The 21,618-nt window shown below is 37.5% G+C and overlaps 2 protein-coding genes across 4 annotated transcripts; one reads left to right on the top strand and one right to left on the bottom strand.

The window, feature by feature from the left end:
• Nucleotides 1–1,410: 1,410 nt before the first annotated feature.
• On the bottom strand, nt 1,411–10,491 carry LACC1 (laccase domain containing 1). 3 transcript variants are annotated; one of them, XM_018071553.1, is made up of 7 exons: nt 10,376–10,491; nt 10,080–10,279; nt 4,927–5,519; nt 4,186–4,367; nt 3,557–3,722; nt 2,767–2,992; nt 1,411–2,333 (listed from the first exon to the last, which is right to left on the bottom strand). In XM_018071553.1, exons 3-7 carry the CDS (start codon nt 5,492–5,494, stop codon nt 2,159–2,161), a joined length of 1,317 nt encoding a protein of 438 aa, XP_017927042.1. In that variant the 5' UTR covers nt 5,495–5,519; nt 10,080–10,279; nt 10,376–10,491; the 3' UTR covers nt 1,411–2,158. The 3 variants fall into 3 exon arrangements, with proteins under 3 accessions (XP_017927042.1, XP_017927041.1, XP_008932849.2); XM_018071552.1 differs by having other exon boundaries at nt 10,080–10,491; XM_008934601.2 differs by lacking the exons at nt 10,080–10,279; nt 10,376–10,491 and adding an exon at nt 9,179–9,346.
• Nucleotides 10,492–11,500: 1,009 nt separating this feature from the next.
• On the top strand, nt 11,501–19,375 carry CCDC122 (coiled-coil domain containing 122). Its single transcript, XM_018071554.3, has 4 exons — nt 11,501–11,650; nt 13,670–14,068; nt 15,246–15,362; nt 19,005–19,375. Exons 1-4 carry the CDS (start codon nt 11,537–11,539, stop codon nt 19,167–19,169), a joined length of 795 nt encoding a protein of 264 aa, XP_017927043.2. The 5' UTR covers nt 11,501–11,536; the 3' UTR covers nt 19,170–19,375.
• Nucleotides 19,376–21,618: the final 2,243 nt, after the last annotated feature.

Genomic DNA, 21,618 nt, shown 5'->3' with positions numbered 1-21,618 from the left:
TTGCAAAGATAAATGCATTAGTTTAAAACCATCTTAGAGGTGAGATGAGATAACAGGAAGCACATGGGCACCTATCATACTTCAGCTGTCAAGCATGTTGCAAAACCAAGTAACTCAGCTGATTTTGATGGCATGCTCTTAATCCACAAGGGAAGAGGGTTAAGTGAAGGGTACTGACAGACAAGCTTTGGCTGAGCTTCACGTGCAGGAACTGAAGAATACACAGTGCTACTGCTCCCACAGACAAAGGAAAGATACCTTATTCACCCCAGTGCTATGTCACTCAATATCCATAAAGAGGTTCACTCTTCAATACCAGGGCAAAGGAATGGAACTAAAAGGTGGAGGTAGCTTGTTGGGTTGTTTTTTTACATAGTACAGCAAGATAAGCCTGTCAGTGTCCATATAATTACACTCTCCTATATTTAGAACAAGTCAATAATACACATGCACATAATACATATGCATACCATATACACCATTAGCTGGTGCGCAGTAATGTGCTTGACAGCATTAAGTTGAGCAGTGTGACTGTTGCCCTGGCTGGATCCTGAATCTCCAGTTTGAAGCTGCCTGTGAATATCACCATGGGGAAGTTACAAAAGAAAACAAGAATGGTGAAATCAATGGTGAGGTGAGGTTTCTAAAAGGTAACTGAAAATGTAAGGATTTTTATTGTCAAGGACTGCAGTCCTACAGCAGAAGAGGAATTATATTTCTAAAGAATAAGTAGGATAGTTGGCAGAAGAATATTTTTGGTAGATGGTTACAGTCAGAGGATAATATACCCAGAATCAGGCTCTTCTCTGAGAAATACCATTCACAGGTAAAAGAAAGTTCTTTTTAAAAGTCTGTTCTTCCAGTGGACAAGGAAAGTTCTAATTTGGTCAGCTTCGAATCACAACCGAACAAAATGAAAAATAGATTACTCTTCAAGCACGGATACTAGAATAACTTGGCAGAGTATTATAGAGACAGAAGTAGCAGCGTATGCCATGCAGTGCTTTGCAAACTGCATGGTTTGGACCCCAATCTATCCGTGCCTCCAGGGATAGAAGCGCAGCGCGAGTGAGCACTGACCTCTAGTGGACAGAACAGTCAGACCTGGGAAAGGTCGCTGAATTTAAAATAGAAAGTACGTCATGGGCACGGCTGGCCCAAGGCTTGCGCTTGGCACGTCTACAGTCAGCATAGTTCTACTGTTACCAATCTCTCACTGTCTGTGTGTCAGAAAACATCATGTCTATTGTAAAATCTAGAGGCAGTTTTTTTATGGCCAAAAGAAAACAGTGCACACTTACAATTTGCTTAGTAAGACACAGAAGTCCAACTACTGGTCAGTAAAATTAACTGAGGCTAAATTCACTCAACTTTTTAGATATTTATTTAATAACCTGCATTGTTGAGACTGTGTCAATGGATATTATCAAAGCACTGATGTTCAAAGAAAAGAATCCTAAGGAAATATGAACATACATGTCCTATATTAAGAGTCTTAGTCCTATTTTTATTATAATCAAAAAGTACAGAATGGTGAATGTTCATATATTTTCAATGTCTGCCCCAAAGGAGTTTGCTTGATTCTCACTTTCAAGTTATTTTGCATGGTAAAAGTCCTTTAAGTGTTTTGGAGCTCTTCTTTAAAGTAATTCAAAGTAGAAAATCAATCCCATGCACAAAATTCGGTAAAGCTTCAGCTGAAACTACTGAAGTTGGGCGCTCTCAAACAGTTAACATGCCATACAGGCTTCTCTTCCTCTATTACTCAGGTCATACTTAACTTCATTCAACAGTATCACCCAGAAGTTAGTGAACACTGGAGTTTTTTGTGCTTTCACCACCTTAAAATAGCGAAGTTTCTGGAAAATGGTCAAGGAGGATCCATAAACATGGAGCTTGCATCTGGTCTTGCAGAAGGGTTTTGCCAGTTGTGTGGCCTGTCCTTGTCTCCTTTGCACCCTGTCTCACACAGGTATTGTTGTCCCACACCCTAGATATTTATTTTTGCCAGGGAAGGGAAGAGAAGGGGAGGGGAATCTCAAGACCCATGAATTCCCTATTGCAAGGCTGTGAAAGGAAGAACTACAAGGAGAGCGGGATGCTAGACAATGCAGCAGACTTATTGTCTTAATACTATTCCAGAGTAAGAGATACTGTCTCAGTCTTTGATTGATATGAAGCCAATCTGTGTTCCAAAGTTAGTGCCATCACGAAAGTGAGAGTAAAATTTATCAGGGTGGCAGGCAGTACAGAAAGTGATATTTTGGTTCTGGTCTGTGACAGAATCATCTTGGATGTTCTCAGGAAGAACCCCACCTCTCTCAAGAAGAATCCTTAAAAAAAGAAAGAGAAACAGAAAATAATATTTTTTTGTACATCCTCACATTCTGTAAGGCACTATCTTTAAGGCAGGACCTCAAGTACCAGCTGAACAAACTGTGCCAATATTGTCATTGGGACTTTCATTTGCTTTTCTTTTTATTTTCTTCCAGAATTAGACTAAATTAATCGCTTTCCTGCAACCAGTAAAGCCACATTAAAATTGAACTTTTGTCTATAATCCATAAGCCATCAGTATAACAATAAAATAATAGTTGAAACAGCAAAATTCAGCAGATACCATTCCTTCAAAAGTATCAGTTGTTGATCTGCAAAGTACTAGAGAGTACTTTAAGATGGTGAGGACCCTCACCAGAATGTCAGAATATCAAAGTAATTATTGATAACTAATGTGAAATTAGTCTTTTATTCACTCAGGAGGCTTACCGTGTTGCTCTTCTAATATCAATATAAGGATTTGCAGAGTTGAATAGTCTCACACACTTTGGATCAATTCTGTGAAATTCTTTTGCTGATTCATGAGGAAGTTTATAGCAGCAAGGTCCTACAGATGGGCCCAGCACCACAAGGATATCTTTCACATTACAGCCATATTCAGATACCATAGCATTTACTGTGGCCATAGACACTCCTAACAACGTTCCTTTCCATCCTGTGAGAAATGAGAGGTTGAAAAAAAATTTGTATAAATTGTCTCTTTAATTTTCTAGTATATTCTAGAAATATATGCTATTATTAAAGGTATAAATTAGGAAATATGTTTACACCTAAAATTAAAAAATATATCTAATAATAAATTATCTTTTTTAAAAAAACCCAACACATTAACAGCTACCAGTTTGTTGACATAATTTGGTGGAGATGGAAACTAAAGAGAAGCATTTAGTCTAGAATTCCAGAATTCTTTTTTCCCAGTGTCCTGGTTTGGGCAATTAGAGCATGCCTTACAGCTCCTTTGTGCTTGAAACATTTAAATGGGAATATGACAACAGAAATACGTCAGAAATGTATTTTTATAGTATGGTGAAAGTGGTTTAATGTTACTTTAGGAAAAAAAAAAGAGGCTCAAGATAGCGACATTTTTTGGAATAGACAGAAGCCAAGTTTGCACTTGGGCATTGTTTGGAATAGGCAGAAGAAAGTCCAGCTTTGAGTTCTTGTATCTCAATGTGAGTCCTGGGAAATCTTTGCATTGCACAGGGAGTGCAATTCCTACCAGAATGAGCAGCACCACAGGCTTTTCTGACAGGATCAGCAAATAGCACGGGTATGCAATCAGCACCTGGAGCTGCTAGCGTAACACCTTTCCGATTTGTAACTATGCCATCATAGCTGTCAGGCTCTGTCTTTCCCATAATACACACTGCATTAGCGTGATCAACCTGTCAAAACAAAACCAGAACATGGACAGTGATATGGCAGCAAAACAACCCAGTTCTGTCTAGTACAAGGTTTTTTCTTTGGTAAGAAACACTCTTCTGCACCAACTGATTATGCATGGAAATCAGGCACTCCCTTGTTTAAATGCCATGCAGATGTACCAGTAAAAAACCACTACAGAAGTGATGGTGTATTTTTCTTTTAGGAGGAACTGCTCTGATCACTTATCTGATTATTCTACTCTGTGGTAAGTTAAATGTTTGAACAGACTTGGAAGAATCAGCGTTGCTTCTCCATATTGTGCCAAATGGCTGATAGTTTGAATGGCTATTCTCTCAGATAAGCTGCCAGCTGCTTCTCACAAGTTCTTGCTGACAAAGGTAAGAATAATGCCTACAGTTTTAGCCAGTGACACACGAAGGAAGATCTGACTCATTTACTTAAATCCATTGTTTTATAAGATACCTTGACTCTGTGAAAAGCCTCTGGGTTAAATCCTGCAGCATTAGCTAGCCGACGGAGATTTTCTTTAACAACAACCTTTGGGTCCCTCCGCTTGGAACTGCTGAAGAGATTGCAGGAGCTTAGAGTTGGTATATATGAGATCCCACCTGTCCTTGTGGTGAACCCATGCAAGAAGGTACTATCTGGTAAGGCAAAAAAAGACAACAAATAATTGCCTTCAACACAAGATCAGGTCAGCTATTACATAGTTTTATACTGAAGAGATCTGGAATCAGCCAATCAAGTTGAGTATTGCTTTATCTTGTATTTAGCTGTGGTATTTAAATTTAAGGATTCTAATTTTCTTCTTGCTCAGAATCATGCCATGGCAGGGACACTGAGACATCAGGCATGTCAGGGACCAGAAGAAACTCTTTCCCTGCATTTCCAGATGATGATGGTAACTCTCCAAATGTGTAATTCACACACAGAGGGGAGATTTTTTTGTCCACAGTAATGCCCTCACTAAACCCAGGACTGTCTTTCCTCTGATTGTGCCCCAGGCCTGGAATAGACTTGCCAGTCTTTTGCTGTATTTCTACTGACACTTCTCCCTCTTATAGTCGTGATACACTATTACAACATGATATAGAGTTATTTGTTGCCTGAAGACATTTCCAAATTTTACCCGTTTCGCAATTCCCTTGAAGAAGTATGCTTGGTAACAGTCTCTGTAAAACTACTAGCTGGAACTCTCTTTACCTGGAATCAGGGAGGATCTGAGGATGGTGAGCTCCCCTTTCAGGCTTGGCAGGCTTTCCAAGTGCATCTGAATTTCACTTTGGATGAGTGCCATGTCCTGTGAAGGAAGTTTTTGCCCTTCACCCTGACGTTCAGATATCTGTAGGTTTTCAGAGCCAGATACCACCCGTAAATCCTCATATTCAAACTGGTAGACGGCTGTAAAGAGATGGTCTATATATCCTTTCATTAAGTCTTTTCTTAAGGTAGGGAGAATAACTTTAATGATGCTTAGGTCTTTTTCATCCAGTCTCTGTTTGATGGTGTACAAAGCAGCAGCTGTAGTCAGAGCATGTACCACCTCCAGTCTTCTCTTCAGACTCTGAAAACCTCCCAGAGCTGGAAGCAAGAACTCTTGTTCACCTTTCCTGTCACTCCACTGCCTCTGGCAACATATGACATAAACAAATGGAGCATGGATGGAAGAGCATTTCTCAATAGTTTCCAGTGTGTTGCATAGTAATCCTTGGATGTTGTTCTGCAAGTTGGCTGGGATGCTGAACAGATCTATTAGTACTGCTTCCACCATATTCCAGGATATTTAATTTCTACAACTGTCAAGTAGTAACAAACCATGAAAAACAAACAAAAAGACATGAAAGAACTGTTAGTCCAAACACAGAATAATGGTATTAAGGCAATTAATTCAGTGATACTGGGTAGAGAAGGTACATAGCAGGTAATTACTAACTCAGGATTTCCTAGCTGCATCCAAAGAAATTGCAGCAAAAGAAAACTAGCAGAAATGGGAATTATTATGTATTTATTTCAGCATCTAGGTATTTCCTTACCACCCCACCTACCTCAGGTTTTTCCCAGGTCAGGGATGATGAAAGGTTGGTACATAAGATTAGATTTATTGAATCAATTAACCCACATTAGCCTAATGGACCCTAATTGACATCTGTTTGATGGGCCCTCCTCCAGCTTCCAGAGGGCAAGCAAGTACAGAGGTCCCTTAGCTTGCTGGGACTGGAGGAGTTTCTGTAACAATTTTTTTGGAGCTGTTTAACACATCACTGAAGTGGAGCTCCTGTCTGCTACCCCTCCCGGCAGCAGAGTGCTGGGCTGTGAGTGCAATGACATTTTTTCCCACAAGACCTTTTGTACTTCTCCCTTTCGCATTACCAAAAGTATTGACTTGCTAATTTCTAACTTTTGTGTCAAGGGGCACGTGATTGGTATAGTTCTTTTCAGCACGCACAGGAACTCTGCACAGGTTACTGAAATTTCACCTAGTAACACAAGAAGCACTTAGAACTAAATTAAAATAATTAAATACTGTGCACAACTTCCTGCCTCAGTTTTATAACACTGCTAGCTGCACTCTTTGCTCTGAAATCAAGATGTGTTAAGCTTATCCCATATCATCCTATGGTTCCTGTTTTCTCTTGTGGCCCATGGTGTAATTCCAGGTTTGGTGGTTTGTTTTTTCCCCTTTCTGAACTGTGTTGATCCAAGCCCAGCTAGGCCTATGTGTGGAAACTTGTCCATCCACCTCTTCTTCTCTCTGTTGCTATGAGAGCCTATTTTTCATATCCTCCCAGAGGTGTCTTATTTTCTTTTCTCTCTCTCTGATAATCTTTCAGTTTCAAGGGCAAGCCTCCCAAGGTCTGGAACAAAAGGCTAGAACCCTCTGCTCTGGGAACCTCAAAGACATCTATTTAGACTTCATGACTAAGCAGCATGCTTGATCTGGGAGAAATATACATAGCTTTGCCATCAGTTCTAAGACCCCATAATAATTTAGAGTATTCTTTAACACTGTAATTTTTTTTACAGCAACAAATTGTGCATGAATATTAATTTATTTGTAGGAAAATTCATATCTTTGCAGAAACAAAGAAATTGAGAAGTCTTATGAGTCTTTGAAATCAAGAAGTAGTGGGTACAGGAGTAACCATGAGGGGTACAAGGAATAATGGGCACAAACTGAAAGAGGGGAAATTTAAGCTAGATATTAGGAAGCAATTCTTTATTGTAAGGGTGGTGAGATACCAGAACAGGTTACCCAGGGAGGTTGTGGATGCCCCAACTCTGGCAGTGTTCAAGGGGAGGTTGGATGGGGCTTTGAGCAACCTGGTCTAGCAGGAGGTATCCCAGCCTAAGGCAAGGGGACTGGGACTAGGTGATCTTTAAGGTCCCTTCCAACCCTTAACATTCTATGATTCTATGATCAATGCTCTGCTACCAGAGCTAACTGCATCAGATAATGCCCAGCGCTATTTTTCTGCCCCAAGTCCTCGTTCTCCTGTAACTACATGCATGCTCTAGCTTTACAACACTTCATTATTCTGCAAAAATATTACTTCTGTGTGTACTTGAGGCCTACCATTATGGCAGACTTGGGGTACTCCTTGGCATTTTATGCTTTAGAATGGATTCCCAGACTTTCTACACTCAAATGAAAGGTCAAAGACCTTTCTGTTTTTAATGGACAGTTTATTCAAAGAAGGTTTTACAGAAAACATTCTGTATTTTCTTCATTGTTCTTTTCCCCAGACTGGAAGAAAAATAATCCTGACTGAAAATGATGTTTTCCTTTCTGCAAATTGAACACTTACAAAGATTAACTGGTGACTATCAAAACAGGTAGACTGAAAGAATCAAAATGTGACAGCAAATAAAAGAATCTGCCAGGGAATTTATGACTCTTGATTTTGCTCAGAGTATTATTTACACGCAGCTGATAATAGATTTTAGAGAAAACAGCTCGCTAAGAAAACAGTGCCAAAACAGGCTCCTGTTTAAGACCATGACTTGGGAAATCAGAGTATTTCCTTTCCTACCCTGACACACTCTGTGGGAGGCCTGTCAGAGTATGACATGATCACAATCTAGGTATAGCTAATACCTTTATATAGGAAAGACAGTACAACAGAGGGCTGTACATGAAAAACAGATTATTGCTCCACTTCAGATATATCAACAGTGGAAGGTAAGTAGAGTTCATTGCTGTTCTTGTACTTGCTCAGAAAAATACCAGCAGAGAAAGGGTGGAAGGAAAGTGTTTGCTGAGGGAGAGGTAATTGCCTACATTGTTAAGTTGTGTGTGTACTGCAAAAAGTCCAGAGGGGCAATTATTGAGATGTACACATAGGAAAAATGGGGCTCACTCATCCTTCCAGTTTTGCATCACAGAGTCCTAGTGAGGTCAGTGGTGTCAGAAATAAACTTGCTTACAATTATAGCAAAACTGACTCCTTTCTAAGCCCCCCCCCCAAAAAAAAAAAACCCTTCTCAAAATACAGGTTTGCCAAGTACAGCAATGTTTTAGCTCATGGGAAATGCATTCACAGTTATCCAGGTTTGAAGTAACATGCTCTACAGTCCCATTGTTCCATGGAAAGCCTCTCTGCACTTTACCACATCAAAAAACCTATTTATTAAAGAGTCGATCATATTGGTACCCAATTCAAGACAAATAATTCCACAAACTTGAAGCTAAGGCCACTCATTAGCTATTTTGATCACTCCTTGAAACTGTCAGTGCAAGCGTTTTGAGGGTAAAGAGATTCTCTTGCACAGATATCAAGAAAAAGAAAATCAAAGAAAATTATCAATAACGAGAAGAGAGGTAAAGAGGGTAACAAGAGTGAAAAGCAGAAGGGCAAAGTGAATGTAGAAAAGCAACAACGAAGGAAGTAAAACCAAGCTGCAGAGAAAAGACAGTCCAGGGTAGAAAAAAGATGCAAAAACCAATTTTAAAAAAAAAACAAATCAGCAGTCCAATTATAGAAGTTCCCTGTTGGTCAAGACAAGATTGCTGACAATTTCCTGCACTTTGAATCCTGCTGGTCACCTTGTATTTGTACAGAAACTCAGAGGAATGACATCATTTTTAGAAAATTAAAAAGGCAAGAGATATTTAACATATGAAAGAGGGAGATGCCCTGAGAAAGAAAACAGGTCATTAAAGCTGTCCAAATGAACAGGGATAAGAGCACATTTGTAAAAAATTTCAACAACAAAAAAACCAAAACCAAAAACAAAACCCCAAATAAACAACAAAACCCACAAACAAACAAACAAAAAACCAAAACCAGGGGAAAAAATAGATTTAAACCTCCTAAATTGGATTACAATAAAACAAATTGCCTCTCCTAATTAGGTGTATTTAGGCAAGGTTGAAGAAACAGAGATAACCACATACAATGAAAATATTAAAGTACATGCAATTTTTGTAAACAAAGTTTAACAGGAATTTACTTACACAGGTAGACAATCCTTTTAAACTCTTGAAAGATATCAACTGATATAATACACACACATTTCCAGCTTTATATATCTCACTTCTTTCAGTCTTGGAACTGATTTGTACAAGATGGAAATTCCTATTCTATGTAAGATAGCTCTGGGAACCTGTATTTCTTCTTTTTGATGGGACCCTGCTTTGTTGCTGAGTCCACCGGAAAGAACGAACTGTACCACAAGGCACCAACATGATTAACAAGCGTGTAGGTAGCGCTGAACCCGGAAGCAGCGTTAACCCTGGCGTGCAACTCCCTGCTGCAATCACACCTTCTAATACACCAGCTTTGCACAACCTTAAACTCGCTCAGAAACGTATGGCGGAGCAAAAGAGAACAAGAACACGAAGTAGTTCAAGGAGAACTTGTGCAGACTGAAGGAGTTTCCTTTTCTGAGCTGTAGCTGCACGTTCCAGTGAAGAATCTGTCAGTCAGTCAAGGAAAAGTATATTCCGGATGCAGAGAGAGAGGTTATGAGAGGTTAGCCTTAGGGGCCACAGGCCCCAAATGACAATGGCAATTTCTTGTTGAAGCAGTCAGAAATTTTGCACAATGTAGTGAGAAAGTCTTAATCCTTTGACAGGACAATGAGAAGGTTAAAAGGCAAGTGGGGAAATGAAGGATTTATATCAGGCTTTGTACAAAAATCAAATGGTAATAAATATGTTTTGTCAGCTGTGTTAAAATCATAGTCATAACAGTTAAGTATATGACAACTGAAGAAAAGGACAAGAAAAAAAGGAAAGTAATTTATTCAGGAACAGAGGAATTAATAAAATGTGATTTTCTATTAATTGCTGTCTCCTGTTCCTCCCTTCCCTGCACCTGCAGTAAACGTACATTACTGCCAGGTCCAAAACACACCTGGGGAGTGCCCTGTCATTTCCCCTCTTGCTTTTCTTTCCAACTTGTGCTGGGCAGAGGGATGAGAGCTGAATTCTCCTGTTTCTCCCTCCTGAAGAGAACTGATGGGGTTATCTTGTCCTTCCCCATCCAGACATCTCCCTTCATGAAGTTTGCAGAAGTCGGTCATCTCTGAAGCGTTCCACCCCACTGTGGCTGAACTAGGTCATTAAAAATTAACAGGAGAGCTTGGTGGAGAGAGACCAACACGATCATTTTCTTTCCTTCAGTGAGACTAAGCAAGAAAAACTAATTACCAGGGTAATTTTTGGTGCAGAATGCTGAGAAGGAAAAGCTCAGAAAATACTCAGGGGTACAAAACAATATTAAAAAGTGACAAATTGACAACTCTGGCTCAAGTATTATATTCATCTTATGCTGTTGCAAAAAAAAAAAAGGGATTAAATAAACAGATCATAGGAAGACATAAGCAGTTAAATTATAAAATAGTTGTTATAAAAATATATTTTACATTTATATATTTAAGTTGTTTAATATATGTATATTGTGTAAGTTGGTTAATATATTTATATATTTCAGTTGTTATATGTTATAAATATAAAATTATAAAATAAATTCTAAAATTAAACTATAAAAATAGTGCAATTTAGGGTTAAAATCCCTCAACCTGGAGTTCAAAAGCATACGAGTGGGCACAAGGCAAGTCCGTGCCTACAGCACAGGACACGAAACTGGGCCACATCTCTTCTCCCTCGTAACCCAGTGGTGCTCAGCAAAACCTGTTTTCTCTGCATAACAAACCATGGCAGCAAATGCAGTTTAGCACAGTGAATTAGGTAACCCGGGGAACTCAGAAGCGGAAGGAAGCTGAGTAGAGCCCTCGGCCGCGGGGTGGTGAAACCGCTATCGGGTGGGGAAGCAGCCACCCATTCATTTCTGAACGCGACCGGTTGTTTCCGCCGCTTTTCCTCGGGCTCCTGCCGGGATCAGCACCTCTCACGGCCCCTGGGCCCCGACCGCCGTTCTCACCCGGACGCCCCCTGAGCCGTCCCGCCGCACCCCGCCGGGGGCCTTGGCCCTTGGCCATTCGCCCGCCCGCGGGGAGGCGCGGCGTGCCTGCGCTGAGGAGCGCGGCGGCCCTGTGCGTGCGGCAGGTGCAGTGAGGCCTCCGACTGCGTTCGCAAACCGAGGGTCTGTGCTGCAGATGAACACTGCAGCGGTTTATTTTATAAAATTCTGCAAGCAAGCGTTCTAATTCTCAGTGATTAGCTTTGAACGTCTACCCATTAGTAACCTGTTCTTCCTAAGTAAAAATGAGCCAAATGAAATAACGTATTGATCGGCGATCCCACGAGAAATCCCTTTGTATTGTTTCATCAACAGGAATTAAATTAAAATGAAGATAAGACAATTCACTTTTTTTTTCTCTTCCCTCTAGTTCTTCACTTTTGCCTAAAATGGCCAAGCAAAATTCTCCCTCACTGGTTGAAGTTGTAAAAGAAGTTGCAGAGCGGCAGCATTTGCAGGCATCGGAGATAGAAAAAAGCAAAACAGTTCTTTGCCAATTGCAGGTAATAAGCCTTGTTTAGAGTAGTTTAATAATTTTTTTCTTTAGATGAAAGAAGTTAGGTGAAGAAGTGTTCCTATGAAAAAGAGAAGCTGATAGTAAAATTTTTTTCTGGGCAAGTGCAACTGTGAGGCAGATACTCAGATACCTTTAGGCTTAGTCAAAACTGTGGATGCGTGCTGTTCTTTTTAAGGCCACAACAGAGCCAAGACTTCATTAGAGCAGGTGAAACTTTTGGTTTTTACTTGGAAAAAAAACCCAAAAAATCCCCAACAAATACTGAGCTGAACACACAAAGCAAATCCACAACAACTAAATGCAAAGTTAGGTCTTTTAAAATTATTTTTTATAGTGATTTCCTAAGATATGTGGTGGGGGAGAGGAGGAGGGCAGGCAAGGAAGGATTTTAAAACCATTTGGTTTTTTTTTCTTTTTGGCAGAATTTCACCAGACTATATAATCTTTTTGACACAAAATGCCTTTTTTATAAATGTGTGTTTGAAGTGGATATCCTAAATAGCCATTAAATACTGCCTTTATTCAGTACTGTTAAGTAGAACACTGCAAGAAGTTTTCTTCCCATAATATAGTAAACACTGCAACAAAAATTATTGTCACCACACAATTTTAACAAAGGCATCTGTTTTCAAAAAAGCCCACAGAACTTTAGAGCCCTGGGTAATTAAGTTAGTTCATTTGTTGTTTCCTCTTTTATACCTATTTCTTTTTCTTTCAAAAAAGACCAAACCCTAGGAAATTTCATACAAACATTAATGTTAGAACAGCAAAATTAAATAATTAGGAACTTTTAATCAAAACGCAGAACTGCTTTTTCATCTTTACATCAATTCCCATGTGTACATGTCACAGAAGACGTGGAAAACAATAATTTCCTTTCCAAAATTTAACAGCTTTGCCACTAAGATCTCTTGCTTTCCTATCCTCAGTAAAAGGTGGCTGGCAGTGATAAAATCCCGTAAAACTGTAGCCCAGGATTTCTAAATTAAAAGTCACGCAGGAACTTTTGTTCTTAACAGTTAATAATGTCTTAATCTGTTCAAGACATTGAGTAAGAGATTTCATACCATTCGTAATGCTTCCATTAGGGAAAAGATAATAGGCGACATAAATCACAATGCTAATTATCTCACTTAGTGCACTACTGTTGGCAAGAACTTTGGGTGGCATTCATCATAGCTAACTTGCATGGCCTACAAATCAGATGCTAAGCCTGTATTAGTCATCTAGGCTCCCTTGCTAGTTATCTAAGAGAGAGAAACATTTCTGAGGCAGCACTTCAGCCCTTCCATCTTAGATTCACGTGTAGATGTGTGGTCAGGGAGGCGGTTTAGTGGTGGAGTTGTGCTGGGTTAAGGGTTGGACTCGATGATCTTAGAAGTCTTTTCAACCTTAATGATTCTGTGATTTCTTACGATGGGTGGAAGTACTTCTGCTTGTGTTAGCTTATCAGTGAGATGAAGAGGCCTTTTTAGGGCTAGATACATATTTCTTGTGGGGTTGAAAATAGTGGGGATTAATCCAACTTTCAAATACTACTGTGATGAAGGCAGGATTAAAAACCTCAGTAGAACAGGCTAGTTAAGCTCCATCATCTAGAACACCACTTTATTTGTGTAGTTTTGTAAGTGATTTTTGGCGTCTTTAGTTATTTTTAGTCCAATTAGGACTTCACCAGATTTCAGCTCTAAAAAAACACTAGGATTGGGTTTGATCTACCACATTCTATGTATCTAGCAAATATGAGGAATTTAAAGTAAGTTCAAGGATACCTTATTTCATATTTCAGACTCAATCTAAGGGGATAAAACTAAGTACTCTTGCATTGTGCCTCTAAGGTGATGATTTTAAGAAATGGAACTTTAATTATCTTCCATTCAAACCACTTTATGCAAGTTAAAAAGAAGATTATGTTGAATAAATATAAATTAATTACAGTGTTTAACTAGACACTTCATATCCTCCCAAAGAAATGTTCTTAAAATACCACTGAAATGTTTTACAGGCAAAGTTTCAGGAACTAGAAAAGGAAATGAATTCTATTCTGTTAGAACAAAAGACAACAGAAAAGGAAATACATCTGCAAGATGATGCCATAGAAGTGACAAAATATCACTGTGAAAATCTGGAGGCCCAAGTCAGAGCCCAGTATTCTGAAAATTTAAAGCTGAGGTGTGATGCAGAAACAGTGCAAGAAGAATTTGAGATGATACTTGCAAGAAATAATGAATATCGGGAAAAAATAAAGAATCATAAACATCTCTTTTGGGAGATGGATAATAAAATGCCAGTTATGATTGAGCTTGCTAAAAAGAAGGCTATTGTTGAAGAATTAAAGACAAAGAAAGAGGAGTTAATGCATGATCTCCAGAATCCAGAAGGATCTGTAATAAAACAAGTACAGGTATTATATTTCCTTTTTTAATTTTTTTTCCTTTTATGTGAAATAATTTTGACATAGTTTTTATAATATGGTTATTTTGTCTAAGATGTTTATGGTTCATGGGAGATTGACTACATGAGAATATAGATAATTTATAATACTACATTAATTAAAGAAATGTTTACTTTGGTATGCAATGAAAAAAATCAGCCATTGTTATCTCTATATTTTTGTAAAAGACAGGTTCATTACGTGTGATCGAATGAACTCAGATATGAAAAAAAATTACAGAGCTTTTTATCATTGGATAAACTTCTGTGGATACTTTTCAGAATTCTGTGAAAGCTTGCCATATTGTTACATTTTTCATGTAAGAACACACTATTCTTTAAACTTTCCTGTCAACAAACTACAGTTGAGCTGTTTGCCAAAAGGAGCAGATTTCATGAGATGGTGATAGAAAGAAGAAGAGGGCAAAAAAATATTTGTTTTATTATTTTAGTCTAACGCTGTTGTTTTTTACTTGACTCTAATTGCAATACTGATTAAGCGCTACCACATATGAATTTTTCACCACAAAATTTTGCCAGTATGTGAAGTTGGAGTATGAAGTTGGAATGGGATCACAGATGTTGTATGAAGTTGGAATGGGATGAAGTATGAAGTTGGAATGGGATCACAGATTTCAAATCTGATGTAACCTGCATTATAGAAAATCTGGTGTTACTCTGTTTATGTAAATGGATGAAAATTTGTTTGTACAATAGACCTTTAAATACTGATAAATAAAGACTTATTAACACTGTATTTCCCTATGAGAAGGAAAAATATATCTCAGATATTGCATTAAATATTCGTTGCTTTTACAATAAATTACACTTTAAACAAAATAAAGACTGTCAAAATGAGTTCAGAGTCCTATATTGTAGTTTTCGTATTTCAGATCAAGAATATATATTCTTACATGTCTAAACCCGTGTTATAAAATATTTAATTATTAATTTTAATTAGTCTTCTTAAATTATTATTAATTTAATTATTATTAATAGGCTTATTGTGAAATTGTTTATTATAGTTCTTTTTCTAATCTCTGTTAGTGGAGTGAGACTGTTAAAATGTGACATTTTTAATAAGCTTAACAGATGTACTGTGCCACATTTCAAGGAGTGGATTTCTGTATCTTAACTTACATCTGCAGGAAGAAATTACACTTCTAAAAAGTGAAATCACAACATTGAAAGATTTCATCAATCAAAAAACAGATTTGCTGGAAGAAGAGAAAAAAAAGCATGCTAAGCTTAGAAAAGAAATTGAGGTGAGCCATTTAAATAAATTTTAATTACAGTTCTCCTGACAGAACGTAGATAGTGCAAATGAAGTTTGAAGTACTGGCCATACATTGTTCAAGTATATACAGTAATTATGCTATCTTAAACTCTGGGTACTGACACCCTTTCTAAAATTCAGAGCTTTATTGCTGTCTTGAGAAAAATCGAAGTTAAGAACATTTTTTCTGAAGTCTTTTAAGAAGGAATTCAGCTGTGAAATTTTAGAATGATGTCCTGAAAAGAGAAGTCGCTGAATGGTAATAAAGCAAAATGCGTCTTTTAAAATTTCTGTAATACTTCTGAAATACTTTAAATTTCACTGCCGGTTTGATTATTCATGACTTGTCTCGTGGTTCCTGATGACTCATCAATGAGACAATCAATTGGATGAAGAAAATGGACTTCCCGTGAATCTCTCTAATTTGAGCTGATGTTAAATTAGGAATAACACAGAAGCTCCTAATTAACTGCCAAGATAAAATTCTGATAAATGGTTAAAACCTTCTCTTTTAAATAATTGAGCTATATTTTATATTTTGTTTCTTACTAAAATACTCTGTATGTCTAGATAGTTTTTAGTTTGGAGTTTCACATAATTATTCTTGTTAGTTCAAATAAATGCCACAAAATTTAATTAGCAAAGCTTGGCACTATAAAGATGAACTGATCCAAGCTTTGGTCTATTGCCCATTGTAAAATATAGGAGGAAGAAAGAATCATTTTTCATATGATAGGGAATGGCAGAGAATTTTTGACCTGAAAAGCAAAACACAGCTGCTTTAGAATAGATCTGTGCTGCTCAGCTTCTGAGAAGATATTTTATTACCAAGTTAACATCCTCCTAAGAAAGTTCTCTAAACTCAAAGTGAAATCAGGCAGCCTAAAAATAATGTTCTGTTCTGTTACTGAAATCAATTTAAATAAGCAGTGAAGGTTAACCTGTTCTTTGGTTGTTTGGATTATACAATCTTTTTGTCTCAGAAGGAAGCAGGTTCAAAAACTAAATCTTTCAGGGTATTATTTTCTACTAAGAACTCTCTTTAAAACAATCCAATTTTTAATATAAAAACTGACAATGGATAAGCAGAGACATTTATACCCAGCAGTCCTCAGCACAACTTGGGAAAGAACATTCAAGTCAAGCACGGGAATAAAGTGAGATACTAGTCACACGGATGAGGTTCCATTGAGCTGCAGTGGTGGAATTCAGCTATAGACTGCTGACAGCTAAATGTGGTTGTTTGAATGCAAGTGACGACACATGAGTTAGGAAAGTTCCCATTATAGTCACTGGAGCTGTGGTTAGTACAGTTGATGTATTCTAGAGATCAATTCAGTCCATAAGCCTACGTGTTTACAGTAGGATGAATTGCATGGTATGGTCTTTCTAGACTTTATACTATACACTGGGTAGAGCAAACTGATCTAGTGAAAGATGTCCCTGGCCATAGCCAGGGGTTCAGTGAGATGATCTGTGAAGGTCCCTTCCACCCCAAACTATTCTGTGATTCCATGATTAATAAATTTACAAAGAATATATGAGCTTCCAGGTTTCTGACCCTTCAGATAGAAGCAGGTCATTGCATCTGATCAATGAGTTTGCTCTTGCTTTAGGATTTCTGCAGCAATCATTTTAAGCACTCATCCAAATCTGCCCCTATACAGCCTTATACTTAAATACCTATAGAATTCCTGTTGAAACCTCATTAATGGCTAAGCTGGCGCTCAAACAGGATGGATTGACTCTCATAGCCCTGGTGCTCCCACTTTGCTTCAGTATTATTTCTGGTTTCCCACAAAGATTTCCCCAACTAAGCACATGGTGCAGGAATGTAATTCAGAATGCCTTTCTAAAGCAGCTGAATTTTGGAAATTTAAAAATTTTTGATAAAATATCTTTCTGCAAGAAAATTGGTGCCTAAGTGTCCTTTTTTTTTTTTCCCCCAAGTAAAGTCAGTGATCTGACATTGCCAATTAATGAAGTCTACAACTAATTCATACCTGAGATGCTTCTCATCAGTCAGGGTACTGATAGACTCTTAAGGCAGCTTGTGTACCTTTTCTCACTCCCTTTCCTGAGCACCATCCCCACCACCCATCTCTTGAAGAGCAGAGCCTGTTCCCAGTCTTGGACAGGGATGTCAGCAATAAATCAGGGTGGTCACCTGTGTAGGGACAAGACTTCAGTCATAAGGACTAATTCAAGATGTCCACAAATAATAGAAAATTTGTTGCTATGTAAAAATAATAAGAAAAAGAAAGCTCAAAAGACCGTCTCTGCCCGTACTGCCCTCTTTCCCCTATGTCAGTGTGCAACTACATTATTCTTGCACATACTTGCCTATCCTGTCCTTAAATGATCCCAGTGGTGGAATATCATGAGTGCCCAGACAATTTTTTCAAAGGGTTGACAAATACGTTCACAAGGACAGTAAAAAGAGCAGTTTTTTCCCTCCCCTCTGTCCCGTAATCATGTTAGTGCTCCCTCCCTCAGCAGATGTGCCAGACAGTTCCCAATAATGATGCTGGGGACACATTTCTAAAAAAAGCAGATAATATTGATCATAGATGTTTCAGTGTCATACAACGTAGTCCTAGTGACGTTCAGATCCCCCAAGCACTCATTCAGATGAGTGAATCTGACAGCATCCCTCGAAAAGTTGTGAACGATTATAGTGAAGAGTAAGGCAAAGTGAAGGAAAACAGCCCATCAGCAGTAAAAGGTGGCAGTGTAATTTATAAAACATCAGTGAGGGAGTTCCTTAGCTATATGGAAAATTTAGGCAGGAAGACTTGCAGGAAGTCACTGGCAGTGCTGTAATTCTGATGTAGCTGTACACCATCATGTGTATGTTAGGTACAGTGTAATAACATTTCAATAAGCAGACACAAGAGTAATTATACATGACCACTCATATGCCATTCAAACTATGGTAAGCAAGCCCAAATTTTCATTAAGGGAATACCCATTATTTCCATTTTTATTATTGTCAATGCTTTTACAGAATGCAAATCTTCAGAGGGTTGTCGGCAGCAGCCATTGTTCTCCATGTAAGGCAGCAATGAGGGCAAAATTGATACACTACTGCATTGCCACAGTATTGCCTGCCTATGAGAAACATACTGTTTTAAATGCAATGCAACTACAAAGCTCCTACCACAGCCATCTACATTACCTCATTTGTATTCTCATTTATAACCAAACACACTTGTCAAAGAATGATTTTTTTTTTCCCTTTCTCACCTCTCATTCTGGAGCCTGAAATCTTCCATGTATGAAGTGTTGCTACTATGTGAGATGCTGACTCTTTGGGTGGGATTTGCAATGTTAAATTTTAGACATCTAGAGAACAGATACCCATACTGAACTCTTCATTTAAGGTCTTAGTGAGAGAGTTTTTCTTTCCTTATTGGGAAAGTGAGGCATGATTCATGTTGTCCTAAAGCAGACTTAAATGAATGGCTTCCTAGATGTCTGTGTCTCTTCAGCAACAGAAAGTAAATGTGTAATGACATGGTCAAATATCAGAATGTACCCTTGGACAGAGTTAAGGGAGCTGAACCCACCTCTGTAAATAGTTTTATTTGAATGAAATTGTGAAGTGAATTTTATTCTTCTTTTTTTTTAGGTACAGAATAAAAGATATGATGCTATTTTAAAACGTTTGCATTGCCAACTGAACAAAGTCCATTCAAATAAAAGACAATGGCACTGGAACATTCAGCAGTTGGAGAAGAAGGCAACAGAACTAAGAAAGTGTCTTGGAGTAGTGGAGTTACAAAATATCATGTAACAAACATAACAAAGCTAGAATGTAGGTAATCTTTTCCAGGCAGGGGAGGCTTTTTTTCTGGAAATACTACAACTCTTAAATAGCATGGTAACTGGGCCAGACCTCATTGATTTCTTTCTTTTTAAAGTTTTTTGCACTTTCATTTTCTAGACTAAACTAAAATGGTTTTTTGTTTGGTTGGGCTTTTTCGGTTTTGGGAGTTTTGTGTTGTTGGTTTTGTTTTGGGTTTTTTTTGTTTGGTTGGTTTGGGTTTTTTTTGGTGGTTTTTGTTTGTTTGTTTGTTTTTCTGGGGTTTTTTGTTTGGTTTTTTTGGTTGGTTGGTTGGTTGGTTTTCGGTTTTTGGTTTTGGTTTTGTTTTATTGTCGCCAAAGGCCATCCAGGAAAAAAGTTATTGACACTTCTGGGTGTTTTCAAAATATGCGTCAATTTTATCTAAAAAGTTGTTTTTTCTAAAAGTCAACCAAACAAGACTTGAGAAGTTCCTTTTTATTTAATTCGGTCTTTGAAGATTGGGATCTACATTGTTTTCCCTACAGAGAAATGAATATCTTTGTATATTTGCGTTCCTGAGAGACCGAAGTTCTAGATCTTTTATCCACACTCCTTTTCATTGCAACTTACTAAGGAGCTCTGGAAGCTCTGATGGCCTGTATTTGTTGTGTGGGAAATTCATATAGCTGATGTAACAGGCTGTTTGCCCTGTGTCTGCCAGGATGTCCTAACATGGGGACAAGGAGGACATAGGCTGTTCAGCTATAAAAGGCTTAGGAACAAGTACGCTCAGAACTGGGCTTCAAATAATCTGACTTTAACTGGTCTAATATATGTTAGCAAAGAGGAAGGAGCAGGTTAATAGGGTACTACATCTGGATAGCTTTTAAAATGGAACAACTCACCCTCAACAGATAGGAATGTGTTATAGATGATTGATTATAGAGGAACTTATTATCTAGAGGATCTTAAATAACTAGTATCAGCCATCTAACATCTAAGTGTTTAATATTTGGCAAGATGACTCAACATAAATGACAACCTATTAAAAATTCTTGTTAAAATAGTAGTGAACAGTAGCCATTTTCCTTTGCCTTCTTTTTATTATGTGCTTGGCATTTGCAGAATTTACATACTTTCTCTGCTCTTACACTTAAGGTAGTAGTTCTATTTGGACATAACTTGTAAAATTTATCTCTTTTATGAAAGTAGCTTTTAATTTAAGGTGTTATCTCGAATAATTTAGATTTATCTTTACTCATTTATATAAAATGAAAACTTAAGCAATTTGACTATTTACTCTGAAAAAATGTTAAACTGCCTATATATTGTTAGCTTAGGAAAGCAAAGCTTAAAATGCAGTACTATTATTACATTCATATATTCATGTATATTTACATTTCCCTTAATATGTTATTTCCCTTTAATATAAAGTTATTTTAAGCAATATCCTGGCTCATGAAGGTGCTCTATCAACATTGTTAGACTCTGAAGGTTTTTTGCCATGATCTTTTTCCTTTGCAATAGTATCAACCAGTCTGCTTTCATTAAAACAGTAAAGTAGAAATGAAAACCTCAGTAACCTATGCTATAGTAACAGTATGTCCTGCATATTGAGTCTCATCAAGTATGTAGCATTACTGTAACATTACAACTGTTCATCCCTACACAGACTAAAATAGCATGCATTTGATGCATGTGTATCTTCTAGAAAGGGATCCAAATTTGAAAAAATCAGAGATTTTACTGTTATTGTTATTTTCAGTGATTAACTGCTCTTCTCTTGTTTTTCATGATTTCTAATTTCAACTTTTTCAGCCATCCAGTGAAATGAATGTACTTTATATGAAGTAGTTTCTCTCCATAAAAATACTTATGTACTGTCTTTTTGATGAGTTAAATAGTTCAAGTGTTCCAAAGTTATTGACTGTCAGATCTGACCAAGAGCTTTAGCTTAATGTATACCCCCAAAAGTGGTAAAATGCCTGACATTTTCAGGGGATTAAGACTATATGCCCTTAATGTACCTTTTACCACTAATATTATCTAGTTTTCATATTTAGTTTCTAATTATTTAAGATCCCCAACAATTAATGCACCAAAATATGTTTTGTATCAGTCACACAAATTACTTAAACCAAATTCACTTTAACATTTATTACCACAGTTATAAAATCACAGTTTAACCTTGTACTTTATTACCAGTTGAAAACAACTCTAGCAAACAATCCAAACCTTCTCATGTAACAAAAATATCACACCTTGGTTTTTCTTTTTCACCAATGAAGATGTTCATTGTTACTTCCCTGGGTATTAGGGTGGTTTCTATGTATCAACACATACAGCCTGACTCACTCATATCAAATACCTTGGACTTACATTTTCCTTGTTCCTTTTCAAAAATCTCATCGTTTCAGTATCTCAATTTTATAGTTCTTTGTACATGTTTTGAAGTTGT

This window comes from Manacus vitellinus, unplaced genomic scaffold, assembly GCF_001715985.3.
Source record: "Manacus vitellinus isolate BGI_N305 unplaced genomic scaffold, ASM171598v3 scaffold_2_pilon, whole genome shotgun sequence".
Taxonomy (NCBI): Eukaryota; Metazoa; Chordata; class Aves; order Passeriformes; family Pipridae; genus Manacus; species Manacus vitellinus.
Note: the sequence above shows the minus strand (reverse complement) of the source record. Positions and strands in the feature narration are given on the sequence as shown.

Bases quoted from the DNA above. Each gene is read 5' to 3' on its own strand.
- LACC1 (XM_018071552.1), bottom strand. From the start codon at position 5,494: ATGGTGGAAGCAGTACTAATAGATCTGTTCAGCATCCCAGCCAACTTG. The intron at 4,368-4,926 runs GTAAAGAGAGTT...TTGCCTTACCAG, and splicing joins CAGATCCTCCCTGATTCCAG to ATAGTACCTTCTTGCATGGG. The intron at 3,723-4,185 runs GTATCTTATAAA...TTGTTTTGACAG, and splicing joins AGGCTTTTCACAGAGTCAAG to GTTGATCACGCTAATGCAGT.
- CCDC122 (XM_018071554.3), top strand. From the start codon at position 11,537: ATGGCCAAGCAAAATTCTCCCTCACTGGTTGAAGTTGTAAAAGAAGTT. The intron at 11,651-13,669 runs GTAATAAGCCTT...AATGTTTTACAG, and splicing joins CAGTTCTTTGCCAATTGCAG to GCAAAGTTTCAGGAACTAGA. The intron at 14,069-15,245 runs GTATTATATTTC...TTACATCTGCAG, and splicing joins CTGTAATAAAACAAGTACAG to GAAGAAATTACACTTCTAAA.